The sequence below is a fragment of the Microcebus murinus genome, chromosome X, assembly GCF_040939455.1.
Source record: "Microcebus murinus isolate Inina chromosome X, M.murinus_Inina_mat1.0, whole genome shotgun sequence".
Taxonomy (NCBI): Eukaryota; Metazoa; Chordata; class Mammalia; order Primates; family Cheirogaleidae; genus Microcebus; species Microcebus murinus.
In genome coordinates this window covers 95,278,505-95,302,444 of record NC_134136.1, presented here as the reverse complement: position 1 = coordinate 95,302,444, position 23,940 = coordinate 95,278,505, and the positions used below count along the sequence as shown (strand labels likewise).

The 23,940-nt window shown below is 43.5% G+C and overlaps 1 protein-coding gene across 1 annotated transcript in view; it reads left to right on the top strand.

The window, feature by feature from the left end:
• MAP7D2 (MAP7 domain containing 2) overlaps positions 1-23,940 on the top strand; it is a 108,394-nt gene that overhangs the window by 52,426 nt on the left and 32,028 nt on the right. The window contains exons 4-9 of the mRNA XM_012784641.2: positions 6,805-6,916; positions 7,794-7,892; positions 10,132-10,242; positions 12,161-12,283; positions 18,426-18,580; positions 20,365-20,489. Coding sequence (XP_012640095.2) covers positions 6,805-6,916; positions 7,794-7,892; positions 10,132-10,242; positions 12,161-12,283; positions 18,426-18,580; positions 20,365-20,489 — 725 coding nt within the window. The remainder of the gene's footprint in view (positions 1-6,804; positions 6,917-7,793; positions 7,893-10,131; positions 10,243-12,160; positions 12,284-18,425; positions 18,581-20,364; positions 20,490-23,940) is intronic.

The window sequence follows — 23,940 nt, the reverse complement described above, 5'->3', positions numbered from 1 at the left end:
CCCGCTGGGTGTTTTTGCCGCCACTGCCTGTCCTGCTTAGCAGCCGACTCGTTCCCAGCCCACAGTGCGCATGTGTGGAATGTGCGCCGCACTCTCCAACGGCCCTCCAACGGTCTGAGGGACAGTGAATTGGCCCCCTGTTTAAAAAGTTTGAGGACCCCTGCATCAAGACTCAGAGGGGGATGGTGGGTAGGTGCTGAGTGATGTGGCCCTGAGGGTCACAGATGGGAGTCTCTGCCTACAGGGCAGACGCAAGGCCGGAGCAAGAGCTGTGAGGCTCAAGAACAACATGATCCTGTGAGTCACCACTGGAAAATGAGTCTACCTTCAAATACCAAGATGCTAGTGTATTTAAATTTTAATGTAGTTCTTTGCTTTAATCACCGTTTCTTTCTGGTTACCTTTTAAAGAAGAAATGGAATGTAATTACCCCTACAGAGTCCTTTATAACTAGGCTTTGAATATATATTTAGAAAGCATATTTGTATTATAGATTTTCTTAACAATTGTATTTTAAGAATGTATTCATCACCTTGTATCAGGTGATGATCATTTTTTATTCATAAGGTACGATGACTCTGATGACTCATCTTTTAGTATGAACAATATAGAGGGTTTTTTGGTTTTTTTTGAGACAGAGTCTTGCTCTGTCACCTGGGTGAGTGCCATGGCATCAGCCTAGCTCACAGCAACCTCATACTCCTGGGCTCAAACGATTCTCCTGCCTCAGCCTCCTGAGTAGCTGGGACTATAGGCACACACCACCACGCCCGGCTAATTTTCCTATTTCTTTTTTTATTTATTTATTATTTTTTTTGAGACAGAGTCTCACTCTGTTGCCTGGGCTAGAGTGCCATGGCATCAGCCTAGCTCATAGCAACCTCCAACTCCTGGGCTTAAGCGATCCTACTGCCTCAGCCTCCCGAGTAGCTGGGACTACAGGCATGTACCACAATGCCCGGCTAATTTTTTGTATATATTTTTAGTTGGCCAATTAATTTCTTTCTATTTATAGTAGAGACGGGGTCTCACTCTTGCTCAGGCTAGTTTCGAACTCCTGACTTCGAACAATCCACCTGTCTCGGCCTCTCAGAGTGCTAGGATTACAGGCGTGAGCCACAGCACCTGGCCTAATTTTCCTGTTTCTTAGTAGAGACGGGTTCTCATTCTTGCTCAGGCTGGTCTTGAACTCCTGACCTCAAACAATCCTCTTGCTTCGACCTCCCAGAGGGCTAGGATTACAGGCATGAGCCATTGCACCTGGCCCGATTTAGAGTTTTTGTTTTGTTTTGTTTTATTTTTTTAATCTTCAACACTATAGGGTACAAAAACGTTTGTATAAATTCAGTATTTATTTAAGTCTCTGAACAATTTATCACTATATTTACCCCTTCCTCTTTTTTTAATTTAAAGAACACATACAAACGCGTGTGCACACAGACATCTTTGCCCAGCGGTGATTCCTTTGTTCTTGTTAGCAAAGGAAGGTCTGTGCAAGGGTCTTAGCCACGGTTCACCATTGCTGGCTGCAGTCTGATTGCTGTGGCTTCATCTGCTCCCAGTTCAAAGCCCAGCTCTACTACTAAGCAGCTGGTGGCCAGGGGCAAGTCACATATGCCTCTGTCTCTTCAGCCCAAAATAGAGGTGGTTATGGGAATTCAGGGAGGTGACTTTTGTGAAAGTTCCCAGTGAAGCACCTAGCACAGAGTAAATCACTCAGAAATGTTAGATTCCTCTTAGTTACTTCAGCTGACCTCAGCTGAAGCAAGGTCAAGAGGGAGCTACCGGGAAAAGATTATAGAAAAGAGTCTATAGACTAAGAAAAAAGCCACAGTGTGATAGGCTGTTTTGGTAACTTGAGACAGATTTCTCCTTTCCTAACCTGGGTATTTGTCATAAGTCACTGGACTCGCCCATTTTCTTCCCATCCTCCATTCCTTGATGACTTAGAGCTTGTCCTCTTCCTCCCTGGCGTGTGTATGTGTGTGTGTCTATCTGTCTGTCTGTCTGTCTCTCAATTCCTGACATCCTGTGGGATTGCTGATTCAAGTGAAAGCTTGTGGCTGCTGCTTCCAGGAAGGGGCACTGTGAAGTCACATTAGACACTTCCTATGCTCTGCCACATCCTACAGTGTCACAGGGGTCTGCTTTTGAGACAATTTCTGTCTATAATTTTCCTTTCTAGAACATTAGTGCCGGAGGCATGTTAAATTAACCAGCCAGACTCCCCCTTCTTGCAGATGAGGGCATGTCATGCCAGATGGTTGGTCCTGATGCAGCAGAATCTTCAGTGGTTTCACTTCCAGATAATTTTCTGTTTGCTTGTGTGCTTCCTTGCACCCCTAATGTGGTCGGGCGGGGGAGAGGGGGGATGCCACCTGACCCTCTTCAGCACAAGCACGAGCTGAGCTTGCTTTCCTCTTCTCCCTGGGCACAGCAGGGCAGGGTTGAGGGCTGGGCCTCCTGCGGTTGTGTAGCAACTGCAGGAAGCGGCAGCCATCCTCTGCCACCTGCTCCTGCCCCCAGGGTCCCGGTAGACCCAGGTATAGCTTAGGGATTTGCCACACGCAGGCTGGCCCATTAACCACATTAGAGTCGGTGCTCTGGCAGTACAGAGGCCTGTTTGGAATTGTCACGGGTGACCTTCAGGGAGAAGGGATAGGCCCACGCTGCGGCAGCCCCTCTCCAAGGGAAAGCTTCTGTGCTGGCCCCCGTGGTTTCAAGCAGAGCTGCAGGAGGGCTGCTGCCTGCTCGTTGCCTGGCTGTAGAGACTCTCTGTTCTCTTCTCAGTATCGGATTTAAGTTCGTTTTGTCATGCTCTGTCTCTGTCAACCAGAGAAAAGCCTCTGCAGGAAGATCGTTCGTCCTGAGCAAGCCATTTTGCTTCTCTAACCTATTGGAAATTGTGTTACCCAGCAAGACCTACCTCCCTGGATCTGATGTTTAGGAGTTCATAAGAGGCCTGTTGACCCCCACCCAGCCCTGCACTGGCTCCATGTTCCTGTGGTTGCCATGATGTTGCTCTTGGTAATGCCTCATGTATGTGCCAAGGCAGATGTGGACATCTGTTTGCAGAGAGAAAGGCCCCCTTACAGGGCCCTGATGAGGATCACTGGGGGCTTGTTCCTACAGTGTCATCCCCAGAACATATATAATAATAAGAGCAGTGGAAAAGGTACAGCTCCTGCTGTACCAGCTCCGACTCCTGCCAGAGACTGCTGTCTGGGCCATGCCTATACTGCTCAGCAAGCTCAGCGGGTCACCTTGGGCACATTTCTCCAAGTTCATCCAGGCATATCTAGAGCCAAATCTCAGGGAGTCAGGGGTGAGGCTCCTTCCTTGCACTAAGCCCCACCCGATAGGAATGTTCTAGGGATAAGAATTTGCCTTGCTCTTTCCCTGTCCTCTGGCAATAATCAGATGCTAGTTGGGAGAACCAGAACTTGGCAGGAACTGCAGTCTGCACTTCTAATACTTATTAATGCTGTTTTTCTGATGTGATGGGACTTTTTCTTGCTTTCTCATGCTCAGCCCTTTCTCTAACCAGTGGCTCTCACTGTGAGGTCCCAGGACTAGAAGCACTTGGAAGTTTGTTAGAAATGCAGATTCTCAGGCTCCTGACTCAGAAACCCTGGGGATAAACCCCAACAGCCTGCATTTTAACAAGCTGCCCAGGGAATTCTGATGCATGAACCCTTAAGTTTGAGTGCCACTGGTCTAAACCATCTTGTTAATAATCCTCCTCTTCAAATTCAGATTCAGTTAGCATTGGTTAAGGATTTACCACATGCTAGTCATGATGGCATAGATTTAGAGTGATCTGGTGACGTAGGTAAGATCATCCCCATTTTATAGGTAAGAAAACTAAAGCCCAAGAATGCGAAATGATTAGCTCAAGGTCACAGGGCTAAAAAGTGGCAGGCAGAGATGAGACTTGAATCCTTACCTCCTGACTCCAAATATAGAATTCTTTTCATTTCATTACATGAAGGAACACAAAGGTACATATGGACATGAGGCAATACTGACCTATACAGGACTAATCTCTAATAAGAGTGCAGTGGACAAGTTTTTTTTTTTTTTTTTTTTTTTTTAGACAGAGTCTCACTTTGTTGCCCAGGCTAGAGTGAGTGCCGTGGCGTCAGCCTGGCTCACAGCAACCTCAATCTCCGGGGCTCAGCGATCCTACTGCCTCAGCCTCCCGAGTAGCTGGGACTACAGGCATGCGCCACCATGCCCGGCTAATTTTTTGTATATATATTTTTAGTTGGTCAATTAATTTATTTCTATTTTTGGTAGAGACGGGGTCTCGCTCAGGCTGGTTTCGAACTCCTGACCTTGAGCAATCCGCCCGCCTCGGCCTCCCAAAGTGCTAGGATTACAGGCGTGAGCCACCGCGCCCGGCCAAGTTTTGTTTTTGACATGTTTGAATCACCCCATGTAGACATTTTTTGGGTTCCATAAATCCTCTTAGAGCTTTACCATGTCTTTTTTACTTTTAATTTTTTATTTCAGCATATGCATATTACAGAGGTGCAAATGTTTAGGTTATATATATTGCCTTTGCTCCACCTGAGTCGGAGCTTCAAGTGTGTCTATCCCCCAGACGGTGCGCACCGCACCCATTAGGTGTAAATTTACCCATCCCCTCCTCCTCTTCCCACCTGCCCGACACCCGATGAATGTTACTACTATATGTGCACATAAGTGTTGATCAGTTAATACCAATTTGATGGTTAGTACATGCGGTGCTTGCTTTTCCATTTTCATCATACTTAGCAGAATGGACTCCAGCTCCATTGGCTCAAGAGAGAAGTTTACTACCTCTTTTGTATCACCTCTCCAAAAGTGGGCCATACAGAGTGATTGTGTCTTTCTCTCAGAGATAGCTATACTTTCATCAGCCTACTCAAAGTCCAAGGGAATGAATCTCCAGGGGTAGAACTTGGAGCAGCTCAGTGGACTGGAGGTGGATGGCAGAGGTAGTTTTTCTAAAGGTAACTGAACAGGTTCAGGGTAGGTCTGGCTTTAAGTAAGCATTCCCTTATAATTATGTCCCCAGTAGCTGCTCAGTGGTGAGGGTGGCTCAGTGAGCCTCAGTGTTCTTCATTCTCATTGGTCCCGTAGGAGAGAAGGGACTAATCTTGTAGGTCCTTCTGGCATGTAGGAAATCTACCATAACCCACCCAATACTAAATTGACTCTAGGGTGAATGGTTTCAACACTCAAAATAGGTCGTTGGTTAATTACTTTCTGTTAAATCCATGTAATGAAATACCGTTCAGCCTTAGTCTTGAGTGGCCATACTTCAGGCATCAAATGGTGGAGGAATTCTGTTGCCTCCAAGCCCCAGCTTTTAGCGGGCAGATCGCCAGGGTTGGCCATCATAATTTAATGGGCCAGGGTCGTGATGACAGGACTCTGCCAGGAAATGCACACTCATGATTATAGCATCTCAAGCCAAAAACCAGAGCACAATTAATAGCCAATACAAATAGGAGACAGGAGGCAAAAAATCCCCCTTTCTGTTCACAGGTCCCTGGAGAGGCAGTCTCTTAGCAAAGTGCTATTCAGAGAAAAATTATGCAGAGGAGGCTAAGATGTGCAGAAACCAAATGCTCGTCTCATCCCTCTGGTATAGACAAAAGGGATAAATCCAGATACCTACTAAATGACCTTTATGGTCTAGTAAGTGACAGGAAAGAGCCTTTTCCTGATCTTTAAAGTCATGGTTACTCAGCTGATGGCTGTCCTAAATTAATTTTGCTTGGTTGTTTTTTTAAGCCATGAGAAAATTGTATCTTTTTGTTTTGGAGTCAGGCTAGCATTAGCCCAGTTCCTGGAGCACCACAGGGTTGGGTTTGATGAGGGCTAAAGGGTGTCATTGTAACTGCCAGCCTTGCTTAGTGGAGGTGGGGAGAGGAGTTGGTATTTGCAGTGTCATTGAGGTGGTGGGGAGTGCAGAATGAGAACACCTTCATTCCAATACCAAGGACAACTTTATGAAAATAACAATTTAGTTAATACAGGAGAGTGCTTTTGATAAATCTTGTTAAGAGAGAAGCCTGGTGGTTGTTTTCTCTTCTGATTAAAAATTGTTGAGTTCTATCTTCCCACCCCTCCCTAAGCCTACCTAACTCTGGGAATGCATGGATGCTTTATTTTGTGACTAGAAGTCTACCTACTCTTGTCTCTCTTAAATTTTGAAACATGCAATATTATCTGGAAAATAGAATGTAGCAGAAAAGTATTACAATATAGAAAACAATTGCTTCCCCTTTAAGAAGTTCTAAGATAAACACAGGGCTTTGCAAAATAGATCTCAATGTCATGTATCACCCTAAAAAGTTATATTTAAGGCTACAAAAACTCAGCATTATATTTTAATTTAAATTTTCTCATAACAGAATGCTTTCTGCTTTCAACTGGAGAGGATGCAGTTGGTTCTGGAGCAAAATTCCAGTTCTCCTACTGGATAGGGCAAAATGGGGCTTGAGACAGGCCTCAAGGAGTTAATGCTTGCTGGGCATTATCCTTAGGCAGCTTCTCCCCAGGGACGGAAAGGGAGGGGACACGGTGTTCGCGTTCAGCTGCCAGCGCTAGCCTAGCTGCATTGTTTACTCTCCACCCACTAGGAACGGGCTGGTGTGGTGGAGAGAGCACGTGTGCTGGGCTTTGGATGCTAAGCACAGAAAGCCCCATTTGGTGACTCACCCTGCGCCGCACACTGAGGCGGCAGTGCGGTGGGGCCGGGTGGTTAATCTTGTTCTCCGTTGACACTGACGCCTTGCACGAACTGGACAGGAGCGGCTGGAGGCGATGATGCGCCGGTCCATGGAACGCACGCAGCAGCTGGAGCTGAAGAAGAAGTGTTCATGGGGAGCACCGCTGGCCACGGCGCCCGGAGGACGTGATGGTGAGTGTGGGGCTCTCCCTGCATTGCAGGGCCCTGCTGGGGGATCGTGGGGCAGGCAGGAGATCACAGGCACTGGCGGGTACCCGCAGGATCTGGGGGATGCTTTGCACAGCTTTGCAGGCACCATTTTCAGATGTGCTGTTTAAAACTGCCAAGCTTCCCGTGTATGCATTTCTTAGGAAGGACATCTGTGCATTCTTCTTGCTGGCAAATGGCAGTTGGTACAATAACTGGGCATTGAGGGAGAGCAAAAGAAAAGCAAAGACACTGAACGCAGAGCCTGGGGAGCCGGACTCAGCTGGCAGCCGAGGGGTGGCCTGACTTCAGGGGAGGGAAACTGCAGGAGGCTCGGTCACCACTGTAGACATGACCGGGAAAGGCAGAACAGCAGTTACCCTCAAAAGAGGGCTGGGCTTTTTCCTGCCTCATTTTAAATTTTTGTTGCTCTTTTGATTTTGTTTCAAGGTGACTTATTTCATTATCCAGTTCATACTCATCTTTAAATTGTCAAATGTTTAATTTAACATATGGATTGTTACCAGTCTCTGGGTGGCTTTTCCTTCTTTTCAGTGTCTCACTACATTTCAGTGATCTTAGCATTCTATTTACGCAGGAGTCGAATACTAATTCTTTCTGAGAGCACATGGGTTTAAGTTTATGGGAGAGTTTCTTTGCTATATTGTGCTTTTAACCTTTTGGCAGTAAATATACTTTATTTTTTGTTTGTGAGAAGTCAACAACCTATTTAGTTACTTTTTCTAGTTTCTTAATTAGAAACTTAAAAATAAGAAATTGGGACTCTTTTTTTTTTCTTTTACCTCTCTTTGCTCTGTTTTTGTTTGTGTTTGTGTTTTGTTTTGTTTTTTTTGCTGTGTAGGTGAAACAGGAAATACCCCACCCCCTCCTCTAGGTTTAGCAGCCAGCACCCTCCCTCCGGATGCAGGGACCACTGCCGCAGCTGCCGAGCCCACCAACGGTATACCTGAACATCACCGTGCCATGGTGTCTTGTGATAACTGTTCAGTTCTGATCACCGTCCTCCATCACCATGCGTCTCGAATACTTTCACAATTGATTTCTTAGTCTGACCCGTCACAACTTTTTTTCTAGAGATGTGAATGACTTGCCCATATTTCTTTGTTCCTCTTGTCATCGTGGAGCTGTGCATGCTTTCCATCTGAGTGCCCTGGAGACATTTCATCCTCAGCTCACTAACGTTTGCCTTGAAAACCTTGTCAGTGTTTGATTTGTACACATCTAGAGCTTTAGCAATCTCATCATTTATCTGTTTTAGGCATTAAATAGTAGCGCATTCTGATCACCAAACTTGTAACCACACAGAGTTCTGAGTGGTTACAGAGAGCCCAGTGGCTTCTGAGAGCCCAATCCTTGGGCTTGGTGTTAATGTGATGGATTCCTGCAGAGGTGTTTGAGAGGGAGTGGTAGGGAGTTTATCATTGCTAACCCTGTGGAATCCCCAAAATTGGATAATTTGGCTTTGTGCTAGATTTCATCTCTCTCTAATAGGATCTCTGTTTTGGATACAGGCCTGGGAAATATTTATGGTCTAGATCAAGAACAGAACTAGCAAAACTTTGTTCCTATTTAATAATAACTTTAGAAATTTAGCCCATCTTCAGCTGGCAAAGAGAAAACAAGATGTAAGAGGGATACAGTATTTATCAGCAATGCAGGTCACAGTAGCAGTAGGAATAAATGTCCTTGGTTTCTGGCATTTCTTTGACAAAGAATAATCCTTATTGGTGGTGCTTAGTAGCAGAGATTTTGCTGCAAGGGTGGAGTTGCCTGTAGTGTGGGCACTGGCCTTCCCCCACTGAGGTGCAGGTAGAGTGACTCCATGTGGCACTCACTGCGAGTCAGCACGCAGGGCCAGGGCCAGGATGAGGTGAGTTCAGTACTTGATTCAGGCGCACAATTTAAGAGGGTGCCAAAAATGTCAATAATCAAGATAAAATAATATGTGGTAGTTTTAAAAAATCAAAATTAATCTAAAACAATCCATAACAAATGAAATATCAAATGTCTAAAGACCAGTGCCATGCTGAGCCATAGCAGAATCTCAGGCAAAAGGGAAAATGTGTCTGGTCGCACAGGTTTGTTTTTGAAAGAAAAAAGAAAGGGTGGGGGGAATGTGCCCCCCTATATACATGGTTTTATATATTTTCTAATGCTGAATTTTTTCCAGAATATTAAAAAATACTGAAAAATTGAAAAGTAAGAATATTAAAGCTCGCATTATTTCAAGTTTAAATATCTTATTTATCCCCAAACCAAATTTAATAATATAATAATATTATACTTTTACTTTAGCTTGATTAAAAATTAAGATCGTCACTTGGTCAGCAGAAATTGTCAACCATGGCAGTTCTCTTATTTGAAAACAAGATGAGCAGAGGAGTAGACTTTGAACATATTACTGATGAGCTTGTTTCCTCTACAGCCAGGGGGACACATTTTTCCTTTTGCCCCAGGCTTCAGCATAGCTTTTGGCAGGGCACTATCAGCACCTCTTTGTTTGCTGTGATGGTTTAATTTAGAAACCAGTCTGAAATAATGACTGGAACATGAAAACAGCAAACCTAGAGGCGAGTGTTAAAATCCTAACTTTAAACGGTTAAAGCATTTGTGAGAGGGCCATTTTGATCCCATCCATTACTAAGAGGAAGAAAACCAACTGCTAAAGGCCTTTCTGCTTTACATACAACTCCTTACATTACAAATTCCATCTTCCTCCAACCTGAGCTACAGATAACCTTCAGAAAAAGTTCAGTTTCAGCACATACAATCTCAGTCAGACCGTAGAACGGCTCCTAGTGGCGATTTGTCTCTGGGTCCAGGTTGGTTTTGTTTTTATGTGATGAGAATATACTTAAAAATCCCTGGATACCAAATGAATTGCTGGTGGGATTAATTAGCATGGCTTTAGACGAACGGTTTAGTGAGGTTGAACATTGGAAATTGAAGAGAACAGCACAGTGAGACGGAATTGCAGAGATCTTGCTGATGATTAGCAGCTACTGTAGCCTGGGCATTTCCAAATTAGGATAATGAGATGCCAGGACGATGGAAGCAGATCATGCTGCGCCACAGCATTTAGAAGATGTGTGGATGAGGACAGGAAGCACACTTTGGGATATGTGTCTCTCAGTCTACAGTGGTGCGAATACCAATGTCTTTAATGCATTTCTCTGCAGCATGTGACAAACTTTCAACATCAACCATGAATTTGCCAAAGCAGACGGAGCCTCCCATGAGTAAACGCCTGTCTTCATCCACCGTGGCAATATCCTATTCCCCAGACCGAGGCAAGTGAACGTGTAGACCTGGTCTCTCCAGTTTGTTTCTGGTGTGAGCGTCCCAACATTGGCCTTTGTGAGCGCTCCCTCTTGAGCCTTCTGCAAACACCACCATTGTCCTAGCCTTGTGGTCTGAATGTAGGAGCCCTAGGGCCTCGCTAAAGGGACTTTGGAAAGTGGCAGTGTTCTTCAGAGCCAGTTCGTTGTTGAATAGGGACAGGAATGAATAATATGTGCCAGTCTGAAAGACTGTTCCATTTTCCTCATTGCATATAGGAGTTATCTTGCCGAGGAATTCATTGACCAGTGGGCAGATATGACCGTTAGAAAAATAACTGCCCATAGTCCTTCCATGCAAATGAGCTATAAAATAGAGAAAGAATTTTAAAAAGTAACTGCCCGGTCCGTGATGGGATACAGTTGATTAGCGAGAAAGAGCAGAAGCGATGAGTCAGAGTTATGCGGGAGGCTCAGATATGTGAAAAAATGGGCTCTGCAGTCATCTGTGGTTTGCAGGCCAGCCTATTTTGTAGATGAAAACAGAAATGCAGAACTAATTAATATGAGGCCACTAAAAGAGGAAATGGATGGGTGGCCTTTTCAGGCACTCTGTTTTGAGGTGGGAGATGATGTGCATAGGACATGTGCCAGTTCTGGAACCTGAGTAGATTTAACATGGTCCATGTTCTAACAGAGGCTCAGATAAGTGACTGAAAGTCTGAATCTATACTTTTCAGAGTTTTTAGGTTAAGAAAGGGCAGAAGCTCTCCATGCACTAAATGCATATATTAAAGCAACACTGAAGAAGTGTCAGGTGCCAGTGGAGTATTTAGCACATCAAGTCATCACCAAGGAGTCAAGCAGGAGGATGTTTGTGACTTGGCAGAGGCTGGTGTGCTTTCCTGGTTGGTTTCACTGGCATTGACCTTGCACTTCCATCCCAGAGGCATGTCGTGTGTTAGGGACCATGTAAAGGTCATAGCGCTGCTCATCTCTGATGAAGTTCATGGGTAAGCACCAGGAACTTAGAAGTAATTAAGAGCTAGACAAGAAAACACCTACATGCTTAACTCAACATTGCTATTCCATTAGCAAGTGTATTCCATATGTTTTCATTAATTCACATGGCTCCAGGTTGATGTTAAATTCATTTTTGCATTGATTAATATATAAAGATGGCAGTATGTTGTTACAGATTGTTGACAACTGAATTATCTGCTTATGGATGATAAATTGAAAAATTTTAATCCCCAAACTATTTGCTAGTTATTAGGTACCGAAAGGATACAGGGTAATGGAAAAGTTAATCTGTTGCCATATAATACATTACAAAATGATCAAAATATTCCAGTAATTGAATTTTAGATTATGAATACTATTATCTTTCATTAAAGCTGATAATCAGTTGGATGGGTTTTTTTTTGTGCTTCTCACTTAATTTTTGGCCTTGTATGTGGAAAGTGTGAAAGGATGTATCTTTATACTATTATAGGATGACATATTTCATTAAAAAAATCAATACATTATGAAATATTTCTTAACAGAGAGTCTAAAACAAGTGGTATGTAGGCATAATCTTTTTTTCAATGTTAGATTTACTTGGTGAGTAAATGATTTCTTGAGTCCATATTACATCTTGGGAGGTGGGTTAATTCTCCTTGAGTGATGTAGTTACTGTACTATAATAACATACTGTGTGAATTGTGGCACTCAAGAGAATTAATGCACTGTCCCAAATTCTAAATGACATATCATTTGTTTTATTTTACTATGACAAACTCTAAAACCATCCTTCGTTAGAATATTTTTATTTTCCACATTTGTTCTGCCACCCAAAAGTTAATTTGCATCAGGCACTGTATTGTGTAAACATTTCATTTTGTTTTTATTTTGCTTTTTAAAATTTTCATTTGATTCCATCCCTCAGCTCATCGCACGCACCTTAGTCCCATGGAAACCTTTCTTGTTATGCGACTGTTGACACCCACACAGGCTTCTTTAGCCAGAAGCAGAAGTGCACTTATGCTCTCTGAGCAGAACAGTGACTCAGGTAAAAGAGGCCAAGCTGGTGACACCAAGAAAAATGCCCGAAGAGGTGTTGGTCGGCCTATGATTTATTCCTGAATTTTTGTATTTTGCTTTCCATTTGCTGGCTTTGTGAAATGTCTTCAGTGGTTAATAACATTTTCTACCCACCAGTGTTTTGCTGTTCTGTGTTTTTTAAAGTGTTATAGAGGTGAGTAAATTATTTTATGACCCAGGGCATGTACATTAGAAAAACAAATCCACTTGACGAGGTATAGAGGTTAGCAGACTTTTCTTAAGAGATGGTTTGGCAAAGTAGCCTGTAGACCACAGCCTCTGGAGTCCCATAACCAGCTCTACCACTCACTCACTCTTACCATTTTGGGTGAGTTAATTAACTTCTCTAAGCCTCAGTTTGCCCATCTATAAAATAGAGTTATTTTAAATTGTTATAAGGATTAAATGAGATAATGCATGCAACTGAGGTAGCACAATGATTGGCACAGAGTAAGCACTCAACAAATGTCTAGAGTCTTACTACTCAAATGGTACACGGACCACCATTGGCGTAACAGCGCCATCACGTGGGAGCTTGGTAGGAAGGCTGACTCTCAGGCCCCACCCAACCTGCACATTAAAATCTGAGAAACACTGGACCAGAACTTTTTTTTTTTTTTTTTTTTGAGACAGAGTCTCGCTTTGTTGTCCAGGCTAGAGTGAGTGCTGTGGCGTCAGCCTAGCTCACAGCAACCTCAAACTCCTGGGCTTGAGTGATCCTTCTGCCTCAGCCTCCCGAGTAGCTGGGACTACAGGCATGCGCCACCATGCCCGGCTAATTTTTTATATATATATCAGTTGGCCAATTAATTTCTTTCTATTTATAGTAGAGACGGGGTCTCGCTCTTGCTCAGGCTGGTTTTGAACTCCTGACCTTGAGCAATCCGCCCGCCTCAGCCTCCCAAGAGCTAGGATTACAGGCGTGAGCCACAGCGCCCGGCCTAGGACCAGAACTTTTTAACAAAGCGGATCAAAGCCTCATGTCAAGATTAGCGAGGGCTGGCATTCTCTTTGTTTGCAAATGAGCAATGCCATATCCACATAAGGTCAGGTCTGGTCTCCATTCCCAAGATAGTATATTCAGTGTGATGACATATATATGACATAAAAGCTCTACCTAGCTGTAGCTGCTTCCAAACAGTTATACTATTTTTGCAAAGAGGATATACAAGTAGCCAATAGGCACATGACAAAATGCTCAACATGATTAATCATTAGGGAAATGCAAATCAAAACCACAATGAGATATCACTTCATGCCCACTAGGATGGCTAAAATTTTCTTAAAAGGGGAAATTACAAGTGTTGGTGAAGGTGTGGAGACAATGGACCCTCATATACTGCTGGTGGGAATGTAGGAAAACAGTCTGGCAGTTCCTCAAAAAGTTTAACATAGAGTTACCATGTGACTCAGCAATTCCACTCCTAGGTATAGAGCCAAGGAAATTAAAGCCATATTTTTATGCAGCAATTTGTTCAAAATAGCCACAAAGTGGAAACAACTCAAATATCCATCAGCAGATGAATGGATAAACAAAATGTGATATATCCATAAAGTAGAATATTATTCAGCTGTAAAAAGAAACAAAGTACTGATACATGCTACAAGATGGATGAACCTTGAAAACATTATGCTAAGTGCAAGAAACCAAGTCACAAAAGGCCACAAATTATATGATTCCATTTATCTTAAATGTCTGAAATAGGCAAATCCATAGAGACAGAAAATAGATGAGTGGTTATCAAGGACTTGGGGGAGGGAAGAAAAGGGAGCAACTGCTTATTGGATAAGGAGTTTCTTTATCTTTAATGTTTTTGAAAATGTTCCGGAATTAGACTGTGGTTATGATCGCACAGCCTTGTGATACACTAAAAACCACCTAACTGTACACTTTTTAAAGCATGAATTTTATGGTATATGAATTATATCTCCAACAAACAAAAAGCCCTAGCAAGGAGGGAGTATCTCCATTTTGAGAATGAGGAATGTACTAGGGCTCCCTAAGACCAACCCCAGGATTAGTGATTGGCTAGGAGGACTCACAGGACTCATGATATATTTGTACTCACCTGTGATTTATTACAATAAAAGGATACACAGCAAAATCAGCAAAGGCACGCGGGACAAAGTCCAGGGAAGACCAGGCACAAGCTTCTAGACAGAGTCCTTTCCAGTGGAGCCACTCAGGATGCCTTTTCCCCAGCAGTGAGTTGTGATAACATGAATGATATGTTGCCAACCAGGGAAGCTTGATAGAGACTGAATGCCCAGGGTTTTCCTGGGGGCTGGTCACATGTACCCCTTGCCCAGCACATACCCAAATTCCAGGTTCCTGGAAGGAAAGCCGGTATTCAGCACATACCATATTGTTTGTACAAACAGTTTAGGCACAGTGAGCCCCTCTCCAGCTAACGGTAGAACCCTCCCAAAATCTAAGTTCACAGATGCATGTCAAGGGCCAACCTTGTACGCAGGCCTTTCTGGTGACAGCAATCAGACCTGCTATATTAACTCTTTTTTGCACAGTTTACCCACAGTCTACCCCTTGACCCCTTGGCCAAGGCGCCTTTACAGAAGATTATCATCAGTAGGACGCCACATAGCAGGGTGAGACCAACCTGCAGTATTGATCTCAGCTGTGTTCTTTCGGGATTCTGGACTGAACAGTTAAAGCAAATCCATTAACCATAAAAGTCTGTCGTGGACAGCTAGGTCCCTTCCTCAGTCAGTTGCTGTATGAATCTTTTTACTTGGCCCGAGGCATCAACTTAGACCCAGCACAGCCCCGGCCAGTAAGTCGAAGCTGACCCGAACACCTTCCAGGGCTGAGGCAGTATCGTGATAGTCATGGCACACACAAGAAGTGCAATCCCCCGGGGATTCGTGTGGTCCCCTGGAAACAGAGCTGATCATGTTAGGGTGCCCCGGGCAGGATATGCATTGGCCGGGCAGCCCCAATGCGGCTTCCCACGTGGTGCCTCCCACCCCAGGGTGCTCAGTCCAGTGCAAGTGATTCGGTTCAGTCCCTGGTTTAAGGACCCCCCTGAGGTCGTCAGTCCCAAACAGTTCTGTCAGCGGCCCTACTTCATCTGCCTGGCAAATGCGGACAGCATCTGGAGGAGTTCTGTGGGGACGTGCAGCAGCTGGCTCACCCCTGCCGGCTCATAGTCAATGCTGTCACATGCCAGCCATCTAGGCTCAGTTGTCCGTCTGAATCCAAGGCGCTTGCAGCACCACTGGGAGTTTCCCTTCATGAAGAGGGGAGAGCTTCCAGGAGTGCTTCTGGAAAACAGAGATCACAAATGTCCTTCCCCTCCCCCATACCACCGCAAGTGCCAGGTTTTGTTGTTTTTTTCCATGTCCTACCATGTTTCCCCGAAAATAAGACAGGGTCTTATATTTATTTTTCCTCAAGAAGACACCCCGAGGGCTTATTTTCAGGGGATGTGCTATTTTCCCCTCAAAGCCTCAGCTTGCAGCACGCACAGGATGGCCAGGACCTGACAGGGGGAGCCGACCTTGTTGGTGGGGCTGCCCGCACCTTTCTGGTCCCCTCTGGGATAGTAGCTGTCACGATGGGGCAGATGAGAAGGGCTGCTCGTCTTCTTTACCACTCCACGAGGAAATGCATGGGTTGTACAGATACAACCCACGCCCATCACTAGGTCTTCTTTTTGGGGTAGGGCTTCTATTGCACAAATGCTTAGAAATCCTGCCAGGGCTTATTTTATGGGTAGGTCTTATTTTCGGGAAAATATGGTAGTCAGTAATCAAAACTTTACATTTTCTCTGTCATGCCCTACTCTCACCCAGGCTTTTCAAAGAAAGGAAAAAGTATTTTTTTTAAAAAAATTTTTTTATCCAACGTGACCAGAAAAACACATCATGTTTGAGTATCAGGACAAAATTCTAAATTTTCAAAAAATTTCAAGATAGGTTTGTATTACTTTCTCTCCTTTTCATCCTGGTCATTTATACAGTGAACAGCCTAGAAAAGATCACTCCCTTACTGAGAACAGCTGCATTTAACAAGTTGCCTTGCTAAGGTGTGTGTGGCGGGAGAAAGGTGAGGGAAGTAGAGTCAGGCTCTCTGTTGTTCAAACACAAGATGTCAACGGCAGTGACACATCCCGAGAGGGGCTGTGGTCTGATCTGTCGGGGGTGGGTGAAGGCACATTGCTGTGATGTCCCTTCTTAACTTACAACTTTTGCAGGAATCACAAGTTGGGAATGCGGTCAGGCTTTGCATCAGAAATCCAGAGCCAGGGAGCAGCTTGCTTTTAGATGGCCCCATCAGAGAATACACACTGTCCTGTGGGCACTTGTATGTGACCAGGACAGTCCAGCATCCAGGATATTTTCATAGTTTCGGGCCCCATGGAGGGCTGTTCCATATCTGGAATGGTCTCTAGTTGATTTTTTTTTTTTTTTTTTTTGTAGACAGAATCTCTCTCTGTCACCCAGGCTAGAGTGCAGTGGCATTATCATAGCTCACTATAACCTCCAACGCCTGGGCTCAAGCGATCCTCCTGCCTCAGCCTCCCTAGTAGCTGGGATTATAGGCACATGCCACCATGCCTGGCTAAGTTTTCTATTTTTAGTAGAGATGGGGTCTCGCTTTTGTTCAGGTTGGTCTTGAACTCCTGACCTCAATCAGTCTTCCCACCTCAGCCTCCCATAATGCTAAGATTACAGGTGTGAGCCACCGCGCCTGGCCCCCTAGTTGATTTTTAAAACTCCAAAAGCATGTCTCTATCTGGAAGTTGTCTCTCTTCTCACATCTCCCTTTTTCCAGAGGCTCCATTAGGCAAAAGTTACAGCAAAAAAAGGTCAGTTATGGAGACTTGTTCTGGTTCCAGTACTCAAGAGTTTAAATTCCAACCTACCCACTGGTGGCAAAAAACAAGGAAGTTATGTCCCACTTCTACTTGGAAGACAAACAAAAACCAAAGGTATCAATGTGTTCAGCTGTATTTCCTCCCTCACTTTAGCTAGCAGGGACAAAGGCATCCAGGGAACCCGTGAAGCCAAGTCTCTGGGAGCTGCATCGGTCACTTTCAAATCCCGCAGGGAGCTTTTATCTTTCTCAACAGACAGCAGCTTGGCTGCTGTTTCATAGCATGGATGACTTCATAGCCACCCCGGCTCCACAAGTTCATTGTCTTCTGCCCCTTTATCCTTATTTTTCCCAAACAATGCTTTTCACCATATTTCAGTGAATCCAGGTCAATCTGCCAATTTCCCCTTCTGACACTGATTGTGTCAGGAGTCCCAAGACCACCCCCAAGGTTTCATGATTCACCAGGAGGACTCAGAGGACTCTGGCTACAGCTGTACTCATGGCTATGATTTATTACAGTAAAAGGGGACAGAGCAAAGTCAGCAAAAGGGAAAGGCACGTGGGGCAAAGGCTAGAGGAAGCCAGGTGCAAATTTCCAAGAGTCCTCTCCCAGTGGAGTCACACAGGTTGTGCTTAATTCTCCCAGCAACGAGTTGTGACAACACATGAAATGTTGCCAGCCTGGGAAGCTCACTAGAGACTCAGTACCCGAGGATTTTACTGGGGGCTGATGATGTAGGCATCCCCTGCCAGGCACACACCCAAATTCCAGACTCCCCAAAGGAAAGCAAGTGTTCAGCATAAACCATATTGTTTACACAAACAGTTTCAGCACTCATCAGTTAATAGTGGGAACCCTCCTGAAATCCACATCCCCAGATGCCGGCCAAGGGCCAGCCTTGTAAGTGGGCCTTTTGAAGGACAGCAGTCAGGCCTGCTATGATAACTCTTTACTGCACAGAAGGCAATTGATGTTTGGAGAGGTTAAGTAACCTGCCCAAGGTGATCCAGCTATTAGGTGGCAGTGCTGGTCTGCCTGACTCCAAAGTGCAGACTTCTAACACCTGAAATGAACTTGGCTCTTGAGTATGGGAGCCTTTTGTAGTACAGGATCCATTCTGTGTACAATAATAAAGTATGGTATCTTGAGAATATGGATCGCCCAGGTCTCATCTTAACAGAAATGTGTGTTCTTCCCAACTCCCTGCTCTCCCTACTTTTTCCCCTCTGTACTCCCTGTCTCTGTGGCTGTTATACTGTAACTTTCTAGTATTTCATACCTGTCCTCGTATAGCTCCTGCTGGCTCTCTTAAATCTTCCTACAAGTCTTCTCCCACTCGAAACACTGAGAGGAAGAAGGCCACATCTACACCTGGCGCAGGAGATGCTGGAAAAGGAACCCCTGCAGGAGCAGAGGCCTCTCCGGTAGGTTTAAACCCATCCACCTGCCCACTCCTCCAGACTGTGGCTTATCTGACAATGTGATTACTTCCTGCGATTCACCTGGGCTCTCTGTTCCATCCAGGGTCAGCTCAAAGGGCAGGATGGATTTGCTTTAAAATTTTCCCCAACCTTTCAAAATCATTTAACTTTGTGGACCCTCCTAAATCTTAGGGGCTTGGAGCAAATTCTTAATGACGTCCTTGCTATTATAGTCTGCCCTCCAGGGGATAGGAGTCAGAAGAAATGGTCCAAGTATCTTCTCTGCTTCTTTGCAGATATCTCATTCTGAGCTAGTCTTGCCTCTGAGGGTAACCAGAACTGAGGTCCTAGTTCAATTTTCACCCACAACAGTAGTCTTTAAACATTTTCGATGGCACACTGACACCATCAGCAAAGTTAATGTCGAGCAGGTGCCCCCCAATTATGTATATTTATTTAGAAATTATATACGCCATGCTATTTTTGTTAGTTATCAATTGCTGCATAACAAATCACCTCACACTTTGGCAGCTTAAAACAACAAATACTAACTCACAGGTTCTTGGGGACGGAAACCGAGAGTGGCTTAGCTGGGTGGTTCTGCTACAGGGTCTTTCATGAGGGTGTGGTCAAGATGGTGGACAGGGCTGCATCATCTGAAAGCTTGAGTGGGCCTCTTAGGCAGCTCACTGTTTGAGACTGTCCATAAGGCTGCCTGAGTATCCAAATGTGGCAACTGGCTTCCCCCAAAGCAAGGGATCCAAGAGAGAGTGCAAGGGGGAAGCTGCAGTACCTTTTACGCCCAACCTGTCGCTTCTGCCATATGCTATTCACTAAAAGTCATTCAGATCAAGCCACACTCAATGGGAGGGAAGAATAAAGTTTCACCTATTGAAGAAAGTAGTATGAAATAATGTGTGCACTTATTTTAAAACTGCCACATGACTACTATACTATTGGGCATTTTGTAATACCGTATTTTCTTTTCAAATCCATTGTGGCACTGAGGTTTTTAATAGAGATATGCATGTTTCAGGCTCTGTAGGGTGGATTGTCATAGGAGGGGGTTGACAGATGTGGGTGTGGGGGCCGTATGAGGATTTACCGCAGAAAAGCGTGATAAGGACTACCTTCTGTGGGCTCAGCGCTGGTGTCCATTCTCTTCTGCTTTCTGTCAAGGGAGGCGATGGGGAAGACGTAGAGGACCGGGTGGGGTTGCAGTCCCCATAATACCATGTGTACCGTCAGGCCCCATAGCCCGCTGTCTTGGATGTTATAACCACATCTCACGCACTTGTAATTTTCTCTAGTAATTTTACATCTTTGTACTCTTTCTACTTCCCATATGTCCAGGACCATAGTATGGTTCTGTTGTTAGATCTTTGCAAGATAACAAGGAGAACAAAATCTCTGCTGAGGCTGAGATTTGAGGCTGAAAATTATTTAAACCTATTATGTAATTAATTTATTTAGAGATGGGGTCTCACTATGTTGCCCAGGCTGGTCTCCAACTGCTGGGTTCAAGCGATCCTCCCACCTCAGCCTCCCAAGTAGCAGGGCTTATAGGCACACACCACTGTGCCTGGCATTACTGGGTAACCTAAATGTGCTGAGCTCATAGTGCCTCCCTGCAAAGATTCCCATCATGCAAAGCATCAACACAGCTTTATATCCATCCCTCTAAAAGAAAGCTATACATTGTTTTATCTGGGGTATTATTTTTAGAAACTGGGGGGGGGGTAGTGCCAGTCATGGGCTGTGGCTATCCTGTTCTATGTCCCCTACAGACGGAGAAGAAGAGGGGGCAGCGAGTGACAACTTCCACTCCCACTGGTGGCCTTGGATCCCCTCTGAGAAGATGCGAGTTTTCCGGAGGTGTTTCTAAGAGGTCATCTTCTCCCGTGATACCCAAGTAAGCATCCCTCCCCTTTGCCAGACAGTCTGACAATTGAGTGTCAGTTTGGTGGGGCTTTGTGCCATCCAGCGTTATGGCTCCTGCTGTCCCATGAGGCATGGCCAGCCAGAAGAGGCGAGCGAGGGAAATGCTGGCCTTCGAGTTACCTGTCTTGACTCTCTGTGTATCTTCTGGGCAAATGATGGGCCATCAAGGGGTTTATTCCCTGTAAGTAAGAATACACAACTCTTACTTACCAAGGTGATGAATTAAGCATTTTCTCTTTAGATTTGTGAATTCCATTCTGCTTTTCTGGCATTCTCCTTCTTTCTCCTTTGATTTTATCTGGATTGAAGTGATTCCATTGTGCTTGGGTTCCTGCTCACATGCTGCTCCCTCCCCTCAACCTCATTTTCTGTCTCTTTAACAGAGAGACAATAATAACTTGTCAGCCACAATCAGCAGTATGGTTTTTTTAATGAAGCAAATGTGTATTATACACACACATATAATTTTATTTTAGAGACAGGGTCTTGCTTTGTTGCCCAGGCTGGAATACAGTGACTGTTCACAGGTGTGATCATAGTGCACTGCAGCCTCACACTCCTGAGCACAAGCGATCCTCCTGCCTCAGCCTCCTGAGTATCTGGGACTACAGGCATGTGCCACTATGTGCCTGGCTCTTTTTTGTTAGGGATTGGGTAAACTCAACAATGAAACCACGTAACTGAAAAGCAAATTTACAGCAAATTGTGTGACTACTGTCTTAAGTCATTAAAATATTTTACTAATAGTAACTGATGAGTGACTCAGTAAATAACTCAGTCCAGCAGTACAATGGAAACATCTTCATTAGGACTGAAAGAGAAACAGAAATATGATTTAATTTGGTAAAATAAAAAGGTTTTTATATAAAGAGAATAATATAAACCTCGGTTAGTACATCAGTTTAGTTCAGAGAACATAGGATAAAACACAAATTTAATGAACATTAGGAATTTGTTAAAAATATTTCAAGGTGATATTAGCTCCTATTTCTAATGTGTTGCTTTCTAACAGAGACTTTTTCACTATTATTTTTCTCATAGATCACTATGGTTTCTATAGACTACTAATATCTTCTATTGATGTCTCTGTCCCACATAGGGAGAATCCTTTCATAGCCTATCACTGAATTAATAGCATATTTTTATTTATTTATCTATTTTCAGGGCATCCTTTTTGTACTAGTATGCCTGTCTTTGGTATTGTTCCCTTGAAACCTCTATAAATTTATTATGTGGGCTCTATAATCTCTTTATCCCTTTATTTCTGAGCCTTTTCAGCTTCCACCCATGTGTCACTACTCTGGTGTTAATTTGGGACATTTACATTAAAAGAAAGAAAAGCCTAGTTCATACTGGGACATTTCTAGATTCTACCCTCTTTTCCTGGATAGAGATTCCTGATCCCTGCATGGATAGTACCTTGGAGGTTTCATCATTATTACTGTAAATTTCACTGAGATGAACAAGGAAGGTATTACCTTCTACAGAAATGAGAACTACAGGCATACCTAGTTTTATTGTGCTTTGCTTTATTGTACTTTGCAGATACTGGGTTTTTTACAAATTGAAGGTCCATGGCATCTTTATGTCAAGCAAGTCTATCGGGACCATTTTTCTAACAGCACGTGTTCACTCATGTCTCTGTGTCACATTTTGATCATTCTTGCAGTGTGTCAAACTTGTCCATTATTATTATATCTGTTTTAGTGATTAGTGATCTTTGATGTTACTACCGTAATTGTTTTGGGGTACTGTGAACTGCGCCCATGATATGATGGTGAACTTAATTGATCAGTGTTGTATGTTGGTAAGGACTTTCTGCTGCCATGTTATTATTTGATTCCTGGTTGTTTTGTGGTCCTCCCTTCCTTCCTTCCTGTCTTCCGTTGTTAAAAGTGATTTTTCTCTGGTACTCTGTTTTATTTCTTGCTTTTTACTTTTTGTGTATCTGTTGTACGTTTTTTGATTTGAGGTTACCATGAGGCTTGTAAAAAACATTTCATAACCAATTATTTTAAACATATGACAACTCTAACAAACAAACAAGCAAAGAGAAACCTAACAGAAATTCTGCACTCTAACTGCACCCCCCCATTTTTTAAACATTTTGTTGTTTACATCTGTATCTTTTTATACTGTCTCTCAAAAACTTGTTGCAGTTATTTTTGATAGGTTTATCTTTTAGTCTTTCTACTCAAGATATAAGTGGTTAATATACTACAATTACAGCAATAGAGTATTCTGTGTTTGTGTCCTTACTGTTACCAGTGAGTTGTATACCTTCAGATGTTTTGTTTTATTATTGTTCATTAATGTCCTTTCCTTTCAGATTGAAGAACTCCTTTTAGCATTTCTTGTGGGATAGGTCTGGTGTTGATGAAATCCATCAGCTTTTGTTTGTCTGGGAAAGTCTTTATTTCTCCTTCATGTTTGAAGGATATTTTTGTCATGATATAATATTCTAGGGTTAAGGTTTTTTTCCTTTGGCACTTTGACTATGTCATGCCACTCTCTCCTGGCCTGTAAGGTTTCCACTGAGAAGTCTGCTGCCAGAGGTAATGGAGCTCCTTTATATGTTATTTCTTTCTCTCTCTCTCTCTTTTTTTTTTTGCTTCCCTTAGGACCTTTTCTTTATCCAAGAACTTTGGGAGTTTGATTATTAGCTTGATTATTATTAAATGCCTTCAGATAGTCTTGTTTGGTTTAAATCTACTTGGTGTTCTATGACCTTCTTGTACCTGAATATTGATATATTTCTCTAGGTTTGGGAAGTTCTCTGTTATTATTTATTTATTTTTTTAATTTCAGAAGATTATGGGGGTACAGATGGTTAGGTTATATATATTGCCTTTGCACCACCTGAGTCAGAGCTACAAGCATGCCCATCCCCCAGACAGTGCACATTGCACCCATTAGGTGTGAATATACCTATCCCCTCCTTCTCCTCCCACCTGCCCGATACTCAATGAATGTTACTTCCATATGTGCATATAATTGTTGGTAAATTAGTGCCAATTTGATGGTGAGTACATGTGGTGGTTGTTTTGCCATTGTTGTGATACTTCACTTGGAAGAATGGGCTGCAGCTCCATCCAGGATAATACAAAGGGTTATTAGTTCCCCATTGTTTTTTATGACTGAGTAGTACTCCATGGTATACATATACCACATTATTAATCCACAGAACTAAAAGTAGAACTACCAATTTGATCCAGCAATCCCACTATGGGGTATTTCCCAAAGGAAAAAAAGACATTATATTATAAAGGCATCTATCCTTGAATGTCATTATTTCTTCAAATGAACTTTCTACCCCAGTCTCTCTCTGCCTCTTCTTTTTTTTTTTCTTTAGTACAAATTTTATATATGTATATCTTTTTATTCCTTTTATTCTTTCAGGGTATTAGGAGGGTACAAACATT